The 20,024-nt window shown below is 35.1% G+C and overlaps 1 protein-coding gene across 15 annotated transcripts in view; it reads right to left on the bottom strand.

The window, feature by feature from the left end:
• The window catches only part of MLIP (muscular LMNA interacting protein), a 257,064-nt gene that overhangs the window by 31,511 nt on the left and 205,529 nt on the right, over positions 1–20,024 (bottom strand). For 14 of the 15 annotated variants that reach the window (XM_050789010.1, XM_050789004.1, XM_050789008.1 and 11 more), the window contains one exon: positions 3,383–3,586. The exons of the other annotated variant lie outside the window; for it this stretch is intronic. In XM_050789010.1, the coding sequence (XP_050644967.1) occupies positions 3,383–3,586 (204 nt within the window). The remainder of the gene's footprint in view (positions 1–3,382; positions 3,587–20,024) is intronic. 15 annotated transcript variants of the gene reach the window in all.

Raw genomic sequence — 20,024 nt, 5'->3', positions numbered from 1 at the left:
ATAAGGTAGATACTATTATTATTCCTATTTTTAAAATGAGTAAACGGAGGCATTCAGAAGTTAAATGACTTGCCCAATATCACCATGTAAAAAGCGTTGGGGCAAGAAATAAACTCAGACAAAGGAACTAGAGGCATCATTTTCTTATGTGCTGGGCTATCTCACTTTCAAGGATAAAAGAATTTTTGCAATCTATCCTTCTGTCAAGGGCTGATATCCAGAATCTACGAAGAACTTAAACAAATTTACAAGAGAAAAAAACAAACAACCCCATCAAAAAGTGAACAAAGGATATGAACAGACACTTCTCGAAAGAAGACATTTATGAAGCCCACAAACATATGAAAAAAAGTTCATCATCACTGGTCATTAGAGAAATGCAAAACAAAACCACAATAAGATACCATCTCATGCTAGTTAGAATGGTGATCATTAAAAAGTCAGGAAACAACAGAGGCTGGAGAAGATGTGGAGAAAGAAGAACTCTTTTACACTGTTGGTGGGAGTGTAAATTAGTTCAACCATTGTGGAAGACAGTGAGTCTATTCCTCAAGAATCTAGAACCAGAAATACCATTTGATCCAGCAATCCCATTACTCAGTATACACCCAAATAATTATAAATCATTCTACTATAAAGACACATGCACACGTATGTTTATTGCAGCACTATTCACAATAGCAAAGGCCCAGAACCAACCCAAATGCCCATCAATGATAGACTGGATAAAGAAAATGTGGCACATATATACCATGGAATACTACACAGCCATAAAAAGGGATGAGTTCATGTCTTTTGCAGGGACATGGATGAAGACAGAAACCATCATTCTCAGCAAACTAACACAGAAACAGAAAACCAAACACTGCATGTTCTCACTCATAAGTGGGAGCTGAACAATGAGAACACATGGACACAGAAAGGGGATCATCACATACTGGGGCCTGTTGGAGGGGTGGGGGGCTCAGAGAGGGATAGCATTAGGAGGAATATGTATAGCATTAGGAGAAATAATGTAGATGATGGGTTGATGGGTGCAGCAAACCACCGTGGCACATGTATACCTATGTAACAAACCTGCATGTTCTGTACATATATCTAGAACTTAAAGTATAATTAAAAGCAAAAAAAAGAAAAGAAAAGAAAGTAAAAGGAATGACCCCCTTCATGAGGCTGCAAGGAAGTGAAGAAGGCAGTTGTACTGTTTTATTCCAGGATGAAAAGAAAGTACCTGAGCATCCTTATACGATATGATGTACCCAGTTACAAAGTTCCATCTTGAAAGTAAAAAAGTAAGGGATGGATTAGGATGAAGATTTAGGACATGAGGAGTTTGATGAAAATTTAGAAGAGAAGAGCGCACACTGCAGACTCAGCAGCAGAAGAATAAAACCTGTTGAACACCTATTGTAGCCCAGTTAAAGAGGGACTCTAAAGATTTGTAAGACAACTTCAGCATGGTTGTCCAGAGGGAAGGATGGGAAGATTTGAGTTTGGAGATAACCCAGTAGGCAAAGCTGTAAGGTCAGACTTGGGAATGATGTTAGGGTATTAGATAAAAGTTAATTAAATAAGAGATTATGTCTTACAATTAAAGGCATTGAGTTATTTCAATTAAAAAGAAAAAATCCTGATAAATTAGTATGCTATTGACCCAGTATCTAACAAACAATGTTCGTAAATGTAGACATCAAATTGGTAATTCTTTAATAAGACAATACAGATTCAAGACTAAGGAACTGAACATTCCATTAAAAATGTTGTATTGCTATCTTATTATTATTACTGTTATTATTTTGGTTCTGAATGGTTCTTTATTCAGTATCAATAAACCTCACACTCAAAAAGACAAGATCTATTATGAGGATTATGTGGACTGAAAATAGTTGTCCAATTTCACACAGCTTTTGTTCTTCTCAGCCTAACTAAACAAAGGCTGAAATATGGATAAAATAGAGTCTATCCTTGCTGAACAGTTCCAGAAAACACTCTCAAAATATCAAAAGAATGAGCTATATAATGTAATTGATATCTGTAAATTAAATCATAACCTTATCATAAATGACAATTTATAAGAAAATGGTAATATTATTATCAGAATTATTAACTCAAATAACTAAATGGATTTCATGGCTGTTGGTAAATATTAAATCAGAAAGAATTTCAAATAATATGAAATAATTTTTAAAATATTATACTTTCTCTCATATACTTATTTTCTAGTCCAAGAGTGGGACACAAACAAAGGTCAGATAAATGTCATATTGAATGTTGCCCAAAAACATTTATTGGCAAAAAATTGATATTGTAAAATTCGTTTAATCAAAATTGATCATGCAGTTGTCACAGAAGCTATTAAATATAAAAATCTATTTTTTCCTTATGTAATAGTATTATAGTGTTTGCTTTTAGATACTGTTTGCATTTAGACAGAGTTTACTGACATTTTTTTCTTTAAAAATGCCTCAGGCTCCAAGGAGTATTATCCAACTACATTCTGGAAGATGATCTTGATTGATTTCTAAGTTTAGAGATGTATTTAATTGGAGATAGATATCTTGTAGAATAAATGCTTTTAAACAGGATTTTGAATTTCACAAAAAGATTTAATTAAAGTTTAACCAGTCAATTATTTTAGGAAATTTTCAGGGTCTGAGCATCTGTACTAGCCAGGATGCCCTTAACGGAAGAGCAAAGGGCACTTATATGTAAGCCCCATATAGTTTAACTGCTTGTTCCTAGAAAATATTTATGATTGAATTCAAAAGTCAACTATAAATATTTTTTACTTGTTTTGTATCATACACACTCAGACAGACAGACACACACACACACACATATTTCAGGTATGAAACACTTCATTATTTTTTATATATCCTATTACTATACACAGTGAAGCAGATAGGTACATTTTACAGTAAAATGTGAATATTATTTTGCAGATACTCACAGTAATTCTAAGTCATTTTTTGCCCATTGACTCTAATTATAAGTGCCTCCTCAACAAGGCACTGTAATTTAAGGAAGGTTTTTAGGAACACTGAACTAAGACTAGAATATAAATTAATAATGGCATTTTGTGAGGTTTTGAAAAATGTCTTGGAATTTCCACCATGGAGTTAGAACATGGAACAATGAAAAATACAAATCAGTGAATGACTTTGGAAAAATATATAAATGGTTATTATTTCCCAAATTCAATTATTATCTGCTTATAAGGTAATATGCTTTCACACAAATATTTAATATTCTTTATACATTTAGATATTCAATAGTTAAATATTTCTAACACATAAGTTTCCTCCACATTTAAGTTTTAAAAGTCAAGTGTAATGAAGGTTCACAGCACAGAATAATCCTCATTTTGGGGAGGAGTTCTCACCTTGTTGCATGCATTGTGACTGAGGAGGGTGTGAGAATCATCCTGTTCATCACTCAAGGAGAAGGACAGATGACTGAAGGGTCCTGGGGCAAGACAGTCAGCCTGTGAGAGGGTCTGTGGATGCAGCAGTGACTTAGCAGGAGGATAGAGTTTAGTCTGATATAAAGGATGGAGCGAGACAGGCTTGGGAGGGACTGTTACATCCTAGGGGGAAGAAGAAAGGCATAAGAGGATGTTAGTGTAAAAAAGTCAAGCATGTTTGGAATCAGGTCTATGATAGACATAGATCAGAATCTCTTACCAGTAAGAGGAAAACCTCTCCTCATGAGGAGGTGTCCCTCATGAGACACCTGCTTTCAGTGTATATTGTGTGTCTCTTTCAAAAATTCCTTTCATTCCCCACCTCCAGCCTCTTCAGCAGAACAAAACAAGTGCCTGCAGAATGTCTCCTGAAGCGTACCAGGTTTATTTTTGAAAGTATTAAGGGGAGATATGTGTAAGGAAGAAGAGAATCCATCCAAAGGAAATCCATCCAAAGGAACATCGTCATGGAAGAGGTAGGTAGTCATGGAAATTAATTGAAAGATGCTTGTGATTTTTGTCTGGAAGAAATCAGGGAGTCACAGGGAGGGCATTGTGCAGAATATTAACACGTGAGGGCAGGGGCAGAAGTACAAGGTTTAGTTCATGACATAGTAAGTTTCGGAGTTGAGTTTGTCATGGATAAGGAATCAGGGAGAGGTGGGTCTGGAAAGAATGAATGAGGTCTTTGATTCTAGGCAATGTGTTGTTTTGGAGAGAAACTCGTGGTGCAACAAAGAGAGGAGTGCAACTACAAAGAAAGGAGGTTATGAGGCCTAAACTAGAGTGACTCTTTAACATGGAAACAGGATGAATGCCTTTGAGGAAGTAGGAACTACTACATGAGGCCATAAATTATGTGAATGGAGCAAGGAAATCAAAAGAGTACGAAGTCTTGAGGCTACAAAGAAAAGTTGCAGAAAGGGCCTACATACAGGTATGTGTCTTCTACAAATCAAGCAAAACTAATCTATATCTTATTTTACCCACTCAGCACAGGCATACATTTATTATTTTTAAAAGATAGCATCTAGCAAAGACGTGGAATCAATCCAAATGCCTACTGATGATAGACTAGATAAAGAAAATGTGGTACATATACACCATGGAATACTCTGTGACTATAAAAAGGAACAAGATCATGTTCTTTGCAGAGACATGGATGGAGCTGGAAGCCATTATCCTCAGTAAACTAATGCAGGATCAGTAAAACAAAACACCACATGCTCTCCCTTAGATGTGGGAGCTGAAAAATAAGAACACATGGATACATGGTGAGGGAACAACACTTGCGGGGGCTTGTCCAGGGTTGTGGGAGGAGGAAGAGCATCAGGAATAATAGCTAATGGATGCTGGACATAAGACCTAGGTGATGTGTTGACCCATGCAGCCAACCACTATGGCACACATTTACCTATGTAACAAACCTAGACATCCTGCACACGTACCCTGGAACTTCAAAGTTGAAGAAAAAATAGAAACTTAAATTTAAAATTTAAAAAGATAACATCCTCTTTACAATATTCTGTGTCTTGTTTGATTTTTTTTATTTGACAATTTTGGAATTGTTCTGTATCAGTACACAACAGCTATTTATTTTCTACCAAGACACATTACTGAATTATAGTACTGATTGTAATTGTCGTTCACTTGATTCTCTTAGCAGTTTTGGGTCTATCATGAAAAAAAATCAGTTCACCTAACACAGTGATAAATTTGTCTCCTCTTTGCCAGTTATTATAGTTTTCATTTCTTCCATTTGTCTAATTTCATTGGTTAATGCCTCTAACATTGAATGAAAATGAAATGAAAGCCATGTCAGTGGGTAGCTTTAATGGAACATATGCAGTAATTGTCCATTAAAGATGATTCTGACTTATAATTTTGTTTTATTTCTAAATCAGACATTTCATTGTTTTACCAAGTAATTAAATAAATTATTAATTAGCGTAAAAGTGATTAATATGACAACCGAGTAGCAAACACAAGACTAACTATGTGAGAAAAGAACAGTGTTATTATTGATAGTTGCAGATGCTTAGGAAAAGTGGTTTGAACAGTCTCTGGTTTATATTCAGGTTTCAGTTTTTTTCTTGGAGGTTGTAAAAATCAATTCTCAGGTTGTCGGGGGCAAGCCCATGGTCATCCATGGAAAGCAACGGGTTCACCAAATGCAGTTATCTGGCAGAATCAAGTTCTATCCAATCAAGAGGAAAATATTAGCAGAGAGTGTGCTACTCTGTGTTTTGTGCTTCAAAGTTTACCTTTGCCAATCCCCAGCTCTTAGGAGTAGGTCAAACATGAATGTTTCTGTAGGATCAGGTGTTGTCCTCATTCTATCCAGGCAGCTGGGCAGCGAGGGAGAGCAGAGTCTTACCAGCACTGGGACAGGCAAAAGAGAGCTAAGAACCTTGGCCAAGCTCACTTGAGTACTGTCAGTTGGAATACAACACAAAGGTGAAAGGATTCTTGGTGGTGACAACTTCAATACGTATGTTTCAATTTGTGCTAATTGCCTTCTATGTTTGTATACATTATTATCCCGTGATTCTCTTTAGCATAATCCTGGGTATTTAATTTGTCTCTCTCCCATGTTCGATCTCCTCTTTCTTTTTTCTTTTCTTTTCTTTCTTTTTGAGATGGAATCTCACTCTGTCGCCCAGGCTGGAGTGCAGTGGCGCGATCTTCGCTCACTGCAAGCTCTGCCTCCCAGGTTCACGCCATTCTCCTGCCTCAGCCTCCCGAGTAGCTGGGACTACAGGCGACCGCCACCACGCCCGGCTAATTTTTTGTATTTTTAGTAGAGAAGGGGGTTCACCGTGTTAGTCAGGATGGTCTCTATCTCCTGACTTCGTGATCCGCCTGCCTCTGCCTCCCAAAGTGCTGGGATTACAGGCCTGAGCCACCGTGCCTGGCCTCGATCTCCTGTTTCTAATAGCCTGTGTCTTACTTTTTTTAAATTTTGTCTCATATTTGCTGGCCCCTAAAGGAGCTTCCTGGGAAAATGGAGTATTGGAAGCCAATTTCCAATAACTTGCATGTTGAAAACTGACTTTCTTCTACTCTTTCATTTGGTTGTTTGAATATGAAATTCCAGGTTGGAAAATAATTTCTTTCAGAATTTTGAAAGCATTATTATACTGGATTACTGTATTGTCCAGCGTGGTTTCGAAGCCCAGCCATTTTGATTTCCGATTATTTGTAAATGACACTTTTTGTTGTCCTCTCCCTCTGGAAGCACACAGGATTTCTTTTTGTCCTCAATAATCCGAAAATTCCCCAGTATGCGCTTTGCCATGGGTATATTTTCATCTACTTTTGTAGGAACTGGATGCCCTTTTTCTGTAACATTTTGGAAAATTTTCATGAATTATTTTATCATTTCCTTCTCCTTTTCTTCTCTCTTCTCTTTCTAGATGTTGGACTTTTTAAGATAGTCCAATTCTCATCTCTTTTTCTTTTGCTCATCAGCTTGAGAGGTTTAGTTAATTTGTCCTCTGTATTAGTTTGTTCTCATACTGCTATAAAGAACTATCTGATACTCAGTAATTTATAAAGGAAAGAGGTTTAATTGACTACAGTTCCACAGGCTGTACAAGAAACATGGGTGGGAGGTCTCAGGAAACATAATTATGGCCCAAGAGGAAGCAAGCACATCTTACTATGGCGGAGCAGAAGAGAGAGTGAAGGGGAAGTGCTGCACATATTAAACAACGTGATCTCATGAGAACTGTTTCACTGTCATGACAACAGCAAGGGGGAAATCTGCCCCCATGATCCAATCACCTCCCACCAAGTCCCTCCCCCAACACGGGAGATTACAATTCAACAAGAGATTTGGGTGGGCACACAGGGCCAAACCGTATCATCCTCCAACTAAGGTGACCCAGGATAGAGAGGTTTCCCAGGAGTGGGACTTTTAGTGCTAAGACAAACTGTGGTGAGTTAGTCACCCCACCTCCAACTTTTATACTGCATTCTTTGTTTCCGCAATGTTGTGCTTAATTTCCAAGAGGTCCTTTTATTTTCCAAGTATTCTTCTTTTTTCTTTTTTTTAGTATTGTGTTTTGATTTTATAGAGGCACTATCTTATCTATCTGCAAAAATATTGATGTTCTTGAGTTTTTTCCTCTCTAAATAGTGTTTCCTGTGTTTTTTGTTTGTTTATTTCTTGTTTGGTCATTTTTTGGGGTTTGGTTTTCTGTTCTTATTTCATATTGGAAGTCTTCCTCAGGTATCTGGATATCTTTAATTATCTGCTCATATTTTAGAGTCAGGAATTAAGAGCACTTTGGAAATTCTTAGCACATGGATCAGGCTATGAGTTTCACTGTACATTGTAACCCAATCTCAATAACTTGAGAGCTTTCCTCTTTGTATTGGTCAGATTCCTCAAAAAAGACATTTTCAATCTCCTGGCTAGAAGGCAAAGGCCTGGCTACAAGTGTTCTGATATGTGAATGGAAGAGATAGTGCATGTCAGCATTAATCCCTCATAGCATCACTTAGTCTCCTGCTTTCAGAAGAGCTCCACTGCTCTCCACTATGCCTGGAGGCCCCAAGCCAGAAATCCTGTTTTCCTCTCTCCAGCCATGTGAATTATTCTCTTAAAATGGGAGTTAATCAGTCATGAAGAAACATGAATTTGGGGATAGCTACTTCTTAAATAGCTTTTACCTTATCTTCCTTTTTTCAGCTACCATTTCTTTACTTTCCCTTCAGAGGTATCAAGCACCTCCAAATCCTAAGCCTTTTGAGAACTCTAAGATAGAAATGGAATCAGTACTTGGCTTTCTCCCTGGCCAGCCTAGGATTTCAATTTCTTGGGTTGCTAAGTCAGTTTTTCCTCATCAGGATATTTTTCTGCCTCTAAAATTCTATTGCTGTGTCTCCTCTTATTACTTCCTATACTTGTAGATTATATCTTTACAATACATCTTTACCATAATTTTAAGGAAATATTGGAAGGAGCATATTTAGAGGCATTGTTCAATCCACCATCCCTTACTGAAAGTCCTTAAGAGTTCTGTTTTGTTCATTTAATAAAGATGGCACTTAAAGTCTGAGGAGACAACTACGTTATTTTCCACTTGCATTAAATCCTACTTGGTAAGCACACAGCATTCTTTAATGTTCCACTGAGTTCTGTTTCCTACTAAATTGAGATATCTGCATTGAATTTATAACTGAGTTTGGGCTGAAGTTTCCTTTTCATGCAACTTCTGTTGGGTTTCATAACAATGTTGCACTTGCTACATAAAATGATATAGAAGATATCCTTGCATTACTATAGTCTACAACTCTCTGCTATTAGAGTTGTAGTCATGGACTGCATAATGACATTTCAGCCAACAACAAACTGCATATATAATGGTGGTCCCATGAGATTATACCACATCTGAACATATAATCTTTTCTATGTTCAGATATGCTTAGATACACAGATACTTACCATTGCGTGACAGTTGCCTATGATATTCAGTACAGTACTGTGCTGTACAGGTTTGTAGCCTAGGAGCAATAGGCTATACTATACCCTATAGCCTAGGTGTGTAATAGGCTATACCATCTAGGGTTGTGTAAGGCAAAATCTATGATGTTTGCACAAAAAAGAATTCCCCTAACTAGTACAGCCACTGTGGAAAACAGCGTAGAGATTCCTTAAAGAACTAAAAGTAGAACTACCATTTGATCCAGCAATCTCACTACTGGGTATCTACCCAGAGGAAAAAGTCATTATTCGAAAAAATACTTGCGCACACATGTTTATAGCAGCACAATTCACAATTGCAAAATCGTAGAACCAACCCAAATGCCCATCAATCAATGACTGGATAAAGAAACTGTGGTATATATACACTGTAAACAATGGAATACTACTCAGTCATAAAAAGGAGTGAATTAACAGTATTTGCAGTGACCTGGATGAGATTGGAGACTATTATTCTAAGTGAAGTAACTCAGGAATGGAAAACCAAACATCGTATGTTCTCACTGATATGTGGGACCTAAGCTATGAGGACGCAAAAGCATAAGAATGATACAATGGACTTTGGGGACTTGGGGGGAAGAGTGTAAGGGGGTCAAGGGATAAAAGACGACATATATGGTGCAGTATATACTGCTCGGGTGATGGGAGCACCAGGGTCTCACAAATCACCACTAAAGAACTTACTCATGTAACCAAATACCACCCACACCCCAATAACTTATGAAAAAATAATAATAATAAAAGAATTCCCCTAAGGATGGATTTCTCAGAATGTATTTCCATCGTTAAGCAACACATAACTGAATTTGTTCCTTAAAAGATTTTTAGAATTTCCCTGGGAATCTATTTGTGACCTGGAACTTTTTGAGGGTAACCTCATTTTTTTTTTTTTTTTTTTTCAGTTTTTCTTTTGGTAATTGGTTTACTGGAATTTTATTTTTATATTTTTCTAGGTATTTTTGCTATAAAGTATTTATTTCCTGTGGATTTCCTAATTCACTTGCATAAGTGTGAGAGAAGCAGTGTCATATTTTGTGTCCTCTATATTCTTAGTTATTTTCATGTCTATTTCTCATTTTCTATTTTATATTTTCTCCCTTTTTATTGATCTGTTTAGCTAACAGTTTGCTATTTTACACTTTTTTCAATGAATACATTTTATTATATTTATGAGTTCTACAACTGTTCTGCTTTCTAGCTATTTATCTTTTTCTAATCCTATAAACTCCTTTTCATTTATTTTCTTTTGCAAAGAATAATGATTTTCTCCTTAAATAATGTTTCCTCTAAATATTTGTTTTATTTTTGTTTTTAAATTTTCCAAATTGAATGCTTACTTGGTTGGCCTTTATTAATCTTCTTATTTATTTAGCATTTTTACATTATAAAATTTCCTTTCAAGGACTATTTTAACTATATCTTATAAGTTATAATAGACAATAATTTGAAAAACAATGATTGCATTAGCTTACTTTTCCAGATAGAAATTTTATTTTCTATTTTTTCAAGTTAGATCTTCTTTTTATTATTTTAAAAGGCTTAGTTTTAATATAATTACAAAGTAATATAAGCTTATTATAGAAAGATCAGAAGACATATGCAAGCCAAAAAGACAATATTAAAAATACTCTCAATCTGTGAATCCAAAGAAATTTTTCAAAGACCCTTTTTTGAGGTGATCACATTTTGTGACTTCAAAGTATATTACAAAACCACAGTAATCAAAACAGTATGGCACTGTCATAGAAGCAGACTATAGACCAATAGAACAAAAATAAATCTACCCATTATGGTTGGACAACTAATCTTTGACAAGGTGAAAGGATAGTCTCCTTAATAAATGGTGTGATGAAAACTGTATGTCCTCATGCAGAAGAATGAAAATGGATCCTTATTTCACACAATATACAAAAATCAACTCAAAATGGATTAAACACATAAACATAAGACCCAAAACTGTATAACTACTAGAAGCAAACAAGAAAAAAAGCTTCTGCTTGAGATAGTTGTGGGTAATGTTTTTGCTTGTTTGTCCATTTTTTGATTTGACAGCAAAAGCACAGACACCAAAAGCAAAAATAGATAAGTGAGATTGCAACAAACTTAAAAAACAATCTCTGTACAGCAAAGAGAACATTCAACAGTGTGAAAAGGCAACCTACAGAATATAGGAAGAAAATATTTGCAAACTATATATAAGACACTAACATGCAAAATATATATATTAAAAAATAACCTCATACAACTCAATACCAAAAAAGCACAAATAACTCAATTAAAAAATGGGCAAGGAACCCGAATAGATACTTTTCAAAAGAAGATATGGCAATGAGCATATGAAAAGACCAACAGATATATGAAAGGGCGCTCAACACCACTAATCATCAGGGAAATGCAAATCAAAACCACAATGAGATATCATACCACATCTGTTGGAATGAGTATTAGCAATAGGAATGAGTGTTGGCCAGAATGTGGAAAAAAGAGAACACTTGTACACTGTTGGTGGGAATGTTAATTGGTAAGTCAGTAAGGAAAACAGTATGAAGGTTCCCCCCAAAATTTAAAATATGGCTACCATAAAAATCCAGCAATCCCACGTCTGGGTATATCACCAAAGGAAATTAAATCAGTATCTCGAGTTATCTGTACTTTCATATACACTGCAGAACTATACCCAAGAAATGGGAATAACCTAGATGTGTATTGATAGGTAAGTGGATAAAGGAAATGTGGTATAATACATAAATACATATAATGGAATATTAATCAGCCTTAAACAACAAGGAAATCATGCCATTAGTGACAATATCAATTAACCTGGAAGACATTACGCTAAGTGAAGTAAACCAGACATGGAAAGACAAATAGTGCATTACCTAACTTATGTGTGAAATCCAAAATAGTCAAACTCATAGAAGGCAGAGAGTAGAATAGTGATTACCAGGGGCAGAGGGGAGGGGAAAATGGGTCAGCGTTAGTTAAAAGGTACAAAGTTTCAGCTACCAAAGATGAATAACTTCTGGTGATCTAATGAATGGCAATATTAATATAACTAACAATAGTGTACTGTATATTTGATTGCTAAGAGGGCGGATGCTAAATATTCTTACCACAACAATAATAGTATAATAATGGTAATTGCATGAGGTGATAAATATACTACCTTGATTGTGGTGATCACTTCACAATATATACATGTATCAAAACATCAAGTTTTTATCTAAAATATATACAATTTTTAGTTGTCAATTACACCTCAATAAAGCTAGAGAAAAAAGAAGCAAAACACAGAAATTTTATTCTGAATTTCTTCTTTCATCAACGTTTCATGAAAAAGCAAAATTTTCCACTTACAAATGTCAGAAACTTTTTATGTTTTCTAACTTTGTTATTAATTTATAAATTTTTTGTGATCAGATAAATTTGTGTATATTATTTCCATCTTGGCAATTAATAGGCTTTCTTTTTTAGCTTAATGTATAGTCAGTTTTCGTGAGAGTTCCACAGATATTAAAAAGAGTAACATTTTGTTTTGTTTGCAGGATAGAGTCTGAATATATGTAAATTAGATTTACTCAGGATGATCTAGTTTTACCTATTTTTTATTTAAACTATGATAACCTGAAAAATTGTTAACAAAATATTTTACCAGTAACATATTTTCACTTTTTTCAAATCTTATCTCCACTTTTGCCTTATGAAGGTTTATGTTATATTTTGACTTTTTCATATTCTAATGACTGTATTTTCCTTGTAAATGTCATCTTTTAGCATTATAAGGGGGTCTTACCTGTCTTGCTTAAGGAACTTTTAGCCTGAGTTAATTCAACCTACCCATTTTGCAGATTGTGCTCTCTCCTTTTTTTTTTTTTTTTTTTAAATATGTGGTAGGTACCTGGGATACTCTGTCATTTTTCAACTGTTCACTACACTTTGTTTTAAAAGTCTCAAGTTAAATATTAATATTGTTTGTTATTCAATTTGGAGGGTTTTTTTCTTTTGTATTTTATTTATTTCCATAGCAAATGAATTTCCTGGATGAGACGTTTTCCTAGCAGGTTCATACAGGGAAGGGACCATTACCTGGGATTATCTTTGTACCCAGGATTTGGGGTGTAAGTTGGTTTAGCCTTTACTTCTAAAATAATGAAGACTATCATCAGCTATACAGTACTTCTCATGGCAATTTGTCTGTGCCTAGGCTTCCACAGAAAGATAGAACATTAAACCAGGAACCTCACTTGTATTTTTCAAAAATGAATATTCCTAATGCATCTTGAAGTTTGTTACTTTTTAAAATAATTTGAGGTAACTTGAGAATCTCTGAATGATCCCAAAGATTTTCATAGTCCTTCTCATAAAGAGAGTTTTATTATTGTAAAGAGTCCTCTACATGTGTGTGTGTTTGTGTGTGTATATCTCCTTTGTCATTATAGGTTACCTATAAATGTTGATATAACTGCAACCTCATAGTACAATCATTAATGTAGCCCATTGCTATTATACCTCCAGAATTTTCTTATAAAACAGTGCTTTTACTAAAGAAGTCACTTACTTTAGAGAACAAATTTTTTATTATTTATTTTTCCCTTAAGAATCCAAAATGTCACTTTCTGTATATTTCATATATTTCAAATGACACTTTCTGTATATTTCATATTTAGAAAACAAATGTTATAAATGAGACTATTTTAAAATCTATACTTTGATCCAACTGCATAATAAAACACCTGCATTGGGAGTAATTGGCTCATTACTCACTTTTTTCAAATCTTCAAAGGTGTTTTCTATGCATTTTCTAATGGCATTTAATTACAAAATTATAAATTTCAGTTCATCATTCTATTGTTATTATTCTGGAATAAATACTCCAGCAGGAAGAACACATGTATCCCCAGCTGAACTGGGTTTTCCATTTCTTCCCTATTTAGATTCTTCAAAAGAGAATTTTATCATTTACTTCAGTAAAACTTTACACATCATAATATTGAGTACCTTGTGTCTTTAAACAGTACTGAAAATTGCACAGCTGCATGGCCTTGGATGGCGGTTTTGTTAATGTCTTATCAAGTATGATGCCATAATGCAATTATTAGTTAAAACTCAAGGCAAAAATATAAACTTAAGGATAGGTATATTCATAATAAAAGCAGATATAAAAATATATTTTAAATTGAATCATTTCAAAAAATAACCTACTTCTTATCAAATTCAAGTAGATTTTCAGGGTTTAAAATTGATATGTATGGCTGATGACAAGCTTATGCTAGACATAGATACGGTGTCACCTCTGCTATTTCTTGTTGCTTATGCTTGTATCAGCAGTGGTATAGTCAATCTAGATTATTTTGCATATTTTGCAGAAGGATTTTTTTTTAATAAAGTCATTTGCTTATTTTAAGATGACTATTTTCATTAAAAATAGTTAAAAATGATAAATCATATGTCTAGCGAACTGGGCACGTATAGTGTGATAAGATACAACAGGCTTAAGGAATGGCCAACTGAGGGCTCACTGTACCATCACCCCAAGTTAGAAAGGCCTGACACTTTTGCAGGGAATCTCATTTAGAATATATATGAGTTGTAATGACCTAGCACTTAGACCTACAAAGGAGACCCGTGTAAACCCATATAAATCAGCAAAGCTTAGAATCTTTCTTGTTATTTTATGTTAGAAGTTGGCAAATGTTTTCCTGTAAAGTTCCCATTAGTAAATACTGCAGGCTTTGCAAACCATAAATTTGTCACAATTACTCAATCCTAACATAGTAACATGAAAGCAGCCTTAAACAATAGATACATACAGTCATGCCCTGCATAATGATGTTTTGGTCAGCAGACCATACGTGTATTAGTGGTCCCATAAGATTAACATGGAGCTGAAAAATTCCTATTGTGCAGTGATTGACCCTGCCTAGGCTAATGTGTGTACTTGTGTTTGAGGAGGAAAAAAAAAAAGTTTAAAATGTAAAAAAAAAAAAAAAAAAAAAAAATCTGGAAAATTTTAAAATAGAGAAAAGGCTTACAGTTTAAGGATATAAATAAAAAATATTTTTGTACAGCTGCTCAATGTGTTTGTATTTTAAGTTGTGTTATTACAAGAGTCAAAAAGTTTAAAAAATTCAAGTTTATTAAGTAAAAAATTACAGTAAGCTGAGGTTATTATTGAAAAAAAAAATGTGGCCAGGCATGGTGGCTCACACCTGTAATTCCAGCACTTTGGGATGCTGAGGTGGGCAGATCACCTGAGGTCAGGAGTTCAATGCCAGCCTTGTCAACACAGTAAAATCCCATCTCTACTAAAAATACAAAAAATTATGTATGATGGCGTGCACCTGTAGTCCCAGCTACCCGGAGGCTGACACAGGAGAATTGCTTGAACCCAGAAGATGAAGGTTACAGTGAGCCGAGATCGCATCACTGCCCTCAAGCCTGGGCAACAGAGCAAGACTCCATCTCAAAAAAATATATAATTAATAAATTTAGTGTAATCTAAGTGTTCCTAAAATCTACAATAATGTACAAGTAATAATGTCTGAGGCCTTCACATATACTCACCACTCACTGATTAACCCAGAGCAACCTCCATTCATGGTAAGTGCACTATACGGGTGTTCCTTCTTTTATCTTTTATATTGTATTTTCACAGTACCCTGTCTATGATCAGATATGTTTAGATACACAAATACTTACCATTGTGTTACAATTGCTTACAGTATTCAATACAGTAATGTGCTGTACAGGTTTGTAGCCCAGCAGCAATAGCCTACACCACAAAGCCTGGGTGTAGTGGGCTACACCATCTAGATTTGTGTAAGTACCTTCTGATGTTAGCACAATGACAAAATCACCAAAAGATGCATTTCTCAAAACATATCCCCATTGTTAAGTGACATATAACTGAAATAGGCAAGGCTGTGTTTCAATAATACTTTATTTATACAAACATTGGTGAGCCAGGTTTGACCCACAGACCATAGTTTGTGACCTCTGTTTGAGATTTGTTTCAAAACACACTAATGACATCTCTATCAAGTCTAACCTGTGCCCTACTTCCACCCCACTGCATTATATTGAGGTTAGTACCTAATACTTTAGAGATCACTATTCTAAATGATTCTTGAAAATGAACATCACTCTATCCTGCTTTAGTATGCAATAGATGAATGTTTTAATGTTCTAGTTTTTGACAGATGTACAGGGATTATAAAACAGTCTTGGACATGTTTCTATCAATGAGATAGGTAACATAGTTATTTCTAATAAAATGCTTTAAACACTTTTCAGTCACTTGAGAATTGTCCTCTTTCAATGTAAATATACATAGAACTAATTTTTCAAAAAAAGGCTTTACTGAGGACCTGAATTTTTGAAAAGAATTAATAATTTTTGTTGTTGATACTATCATATTCTACAAAACTTCAAGAAGACAGGAACTTATGAAGCAAGTAATATCTTTGCTCATTAGAGAAAAATTAGCAGACAAATATGCAGTGAATAAATTAATTTAGCTCTGCTTAACTGACAGACACAACAGAAAATTAGTGTTATAGCCATATCTGACGCATTTGGTGCTCTAGAAAAAGCCTACTTTCTACTCAACCATCAAATCATACTGTTTAACTTCAAAAGCTGTTTCCATTGCAACATCAAAGGCATTTTAAGGCATTTTGAGCTCTTCTCATTAAAGCCTGTACATCTGAGATGCTTTTGTTCCACCCTGGCATTTTAAAGTCACTTCCTTTCCTGTGGCTTGGAAGTGAAGGGTGCAAATCCACTTTCTCTTCACTCATGCTGTCCCCTCTTCACACCGTAGTTTTCTGTCTGAGTACAAGACACCTTTGTGAACTCAGAGTACCACAGGTAAAATTACTGGAGCCTTTCACTCCATCCTGTCTTCCGTCTTTCCACCTCTTTGGTAAAGCCACATTTATATTTAAATGCAGCATTTATTTTCAGCTTTCCTTTGCTGTCTAGAACCTACAACAATTTAAAATCAGAGCCACAGCTTTTTTGCTACAGTTTTAATTTAAATCAACACCTTGTTAATAAAATCATGAAAAGTAGTAATATTTTCTTAAAGAGCAACCCCTTTATCTAAAGACATATCAACACTTTACAGACAGCATCACAGAAACCCCATGTTACTAAGAAATAAGAGATTCTGATTATCTACATTTCACTAAGATAAAGCCAATATAAATTGGTTTTGATTATATGGCACATCTGCTTGCTTAGAAACCCAAATTTTGGAGAATCCATATGCATTTTTAAAACACGTATTTAAAGCAACACATCTATTTTGAATCCTGATTTGAACCAAGAAAACTCGAACTTGTGAAGTATGAAAAATTTAGCATATGCTTAGCTATTTGAAATCCTCTATATAAAAAAGATTTTTAATAATCACAACATAATTTCAAAGATAGAATTCGGATAACTTAGGGCTTAAAGTGTATGGTTGTCTGACAGCGAGTTTCACAGAGCAGATGGCATGGATCAGCATGGAAGTATCTGATGGAGGTACACTCAAGGGAAAAGAAAGAAAGCTACTCCATAATCAATCACAGTGAGCAGCAGAGGACTACAATGCTGAGTTTTATGTTTTTCTAGACATATAGTTTGATTCTGGTCTTTCATTTCCCATCTGGAGGTGTTTAGGAGAGAGGAGCAATTAAAATTGAAGAAGTCAAAAAAAAATCCATAAAAAATAGGCTTCTACAATTGCTCATAACGGGAGAGAGAAAGAAGACAATATATTCAGTTGACCCTTTGGCAGGAAATCAACTCCTTTCTTCCAAAATTGCAGTGATTCTAAAGGAAATGATAACAAGAAACATTTAAGTGTTTAGAGCCCTTTGATGGTGAGTACTTCATTTAACCATTGCAGTATCATTCTTAACAAGTAGATATGGAAACAACCGAAGTGTCTGTTGATGGATAAATGAATAAATAAAACGTGTTGAACAATCAAATATTATTCAGCCTTAAGAAAGAAAGAAATCCTGCCATTTTCAATAGCATGAATGAACTCCAAAGATATTATACCACGTGAAATGAGCCAGTCACAAAAGGAAAAATATTGCATGATCTCACTTAAGTCGAATCTAAAATAGTCAGAATTAGAGAAGCAAAGAGTAGAATGGTGGTTGCCAGAGGTTGGAATGGACATTTGGTTGAAATGGATGTTTTGTTGTTTTGAATCTATTATTGTCTTAATAAGGGATTTAAGTGAAAAGGAAAACTGGTGTTTAAAGGGTATAAACATTCAGTTATCAAAGGAATAAGTTCTGGAGAGCTAATGTATAGCATGGTGACTACAGTTAACAATATTTTACTTTTTACTTGAAATTTGCTCAGAATAGATCTTATGTGTCCTCATCTCTTCTCCCATATACATACACAGAGTAACTAGTACGTTAATAGTTACATTGATTAATTTGATTGTGGTAATCATTACACAATGTACACATACATCAAATCATCACATTTTACATCTTAAATATGTACAATTTTTGTCAATTATACTATAATAAAGATGAAAGCACTTGGAAAAAATTTAAAGAAATTATACTTAAAAAAAATCACAAATATATATTAGTATGGATTCCATTAGAAATGATGATTAGTAGCCCCATTTTTGTAGGATAAAATCAGTTCAGTAAGGACTGATTTTTTTCAAAAATCATAAGAGCCCCTGTTCTTGCCATTTAATTCTATCATCGTCTTTTTCCCTTTTTCAGGAAGTAGGAAAGTCAAAGGCTACAGTAACTAGCCACCAGGATAGGGTTCCTCAATGATCAGAGGACCCAAGGACCAGTAGGTTGCAGTAGGAGGCCACAGAATGTGTAGCCTGAGTGTTAAGTGGACAGCTTTTAGTGAGGAAGTACACAGGGTGCAGAAAAGGTTACAAATAGGAGCAAAAAGACAGAGACCAAGGTCCAGAATATTGAGAACTTACTAGAATCTAAGCTCCATGAGGGAGGGATATTGTCTGCTTTTATTTCCTGGGGAATCACCCAGGCCTGTTGCAGATCCTGGTACAAATGTTAAATGCCTGAATATTAAGTGTAGAGGAAAGGAGCTAAGTAGACAGAGAAGTAGCAGCACCATTCAGCATAAAACCACAGCACTCACTACTCAGCATTGCGGAGACCACATGCTCGTAAATGTTTTCTAGTTTTGTCTTTCTCATAGTCCTGTGTTCTGTGTTCCTTCTGTCAACCCAGGCAGCTAAAGATTAATTCCATCCTCGTGTTTCTGGATTAAAATGTTAAAGCAGAATTGAAAAAAGTAAGGAAAAAGTAGAGTTTGGGTTTCAAAATAGATTTTGGAAACCCATGGCAGAGTTAATACTTTGACAAAAAAAGAATGGGGTTTCAAAAGCCTAGGACCTAGGACATCAAACTTCTGGAAAAGAACATAATTAATCAGAGTACGAACGTGTGAACTGTGCTGGGACTGAGAGCAGGTAGATGGAGGGAATGGAGGAAAACAAGAAGATCAGAAGCCTCAATAGCACTAGGCAAGGTCCCTGTGACCACTGTCAGCACTGAGCTGACTCCCAGGGTGGAAGTGGTGGTGGTGAAGATAATCCCTGAAAAATCTGGGGAATAAGAGATTAGAGAGAATTTTTCCAGCAATTGTCAAGTAAATCTAGAATAAATGGACCAATTCACAAGTTCCCCTGTGACTAATCTGGTGCGGAAATCATAGACTAGAAATGGCTGCTGGGTGTGTCTTGGCAGAAAGCCTTTTACAAAGGGGACTTTTACAGAAGGGACTCTGACAGATGTCATTTTGACACATCTCAAAGAAGATTTTCAAAAACTAGCTGGATTTTAAAACTGTAAGAGATGCTCGGAGCATAAGAGCTGTTCCATTTCAGAGAATGGTAGAAAATTATACTAAGTGAGTAAGTATAAGTTGCTTGAAAATGTGTTACTTGAGTGCTGCCTGCAGATTTGTGACTTACTGTAAAGAAATAGGATTATCTTTATGAAAGCACATAAAAAATAAATGGCTACGCTCTTCTTCATTCCTATGGCAGTCGGGTAGTCAAAG

The sequence above is a fragment of the Macaca thibetana genome, chromosome 4, assembly GCF_024542745.1.
Source record: "Macaca thibetana thibetana isolate TM-01 chromosome 4, ASM2454274v1, whole genome shotgun sequence".
Classification (NCBI taxonomy): Eukaryota; Metazoa; Chordata; class Mammalia; order Primates; family Cercopithecidae; genus Macaca; species Macaca thibetana.
Note: the sequence above shows the minus strand (reverse complement) of the source record. Positions and strands in the feature narration are given on the sequence as shown.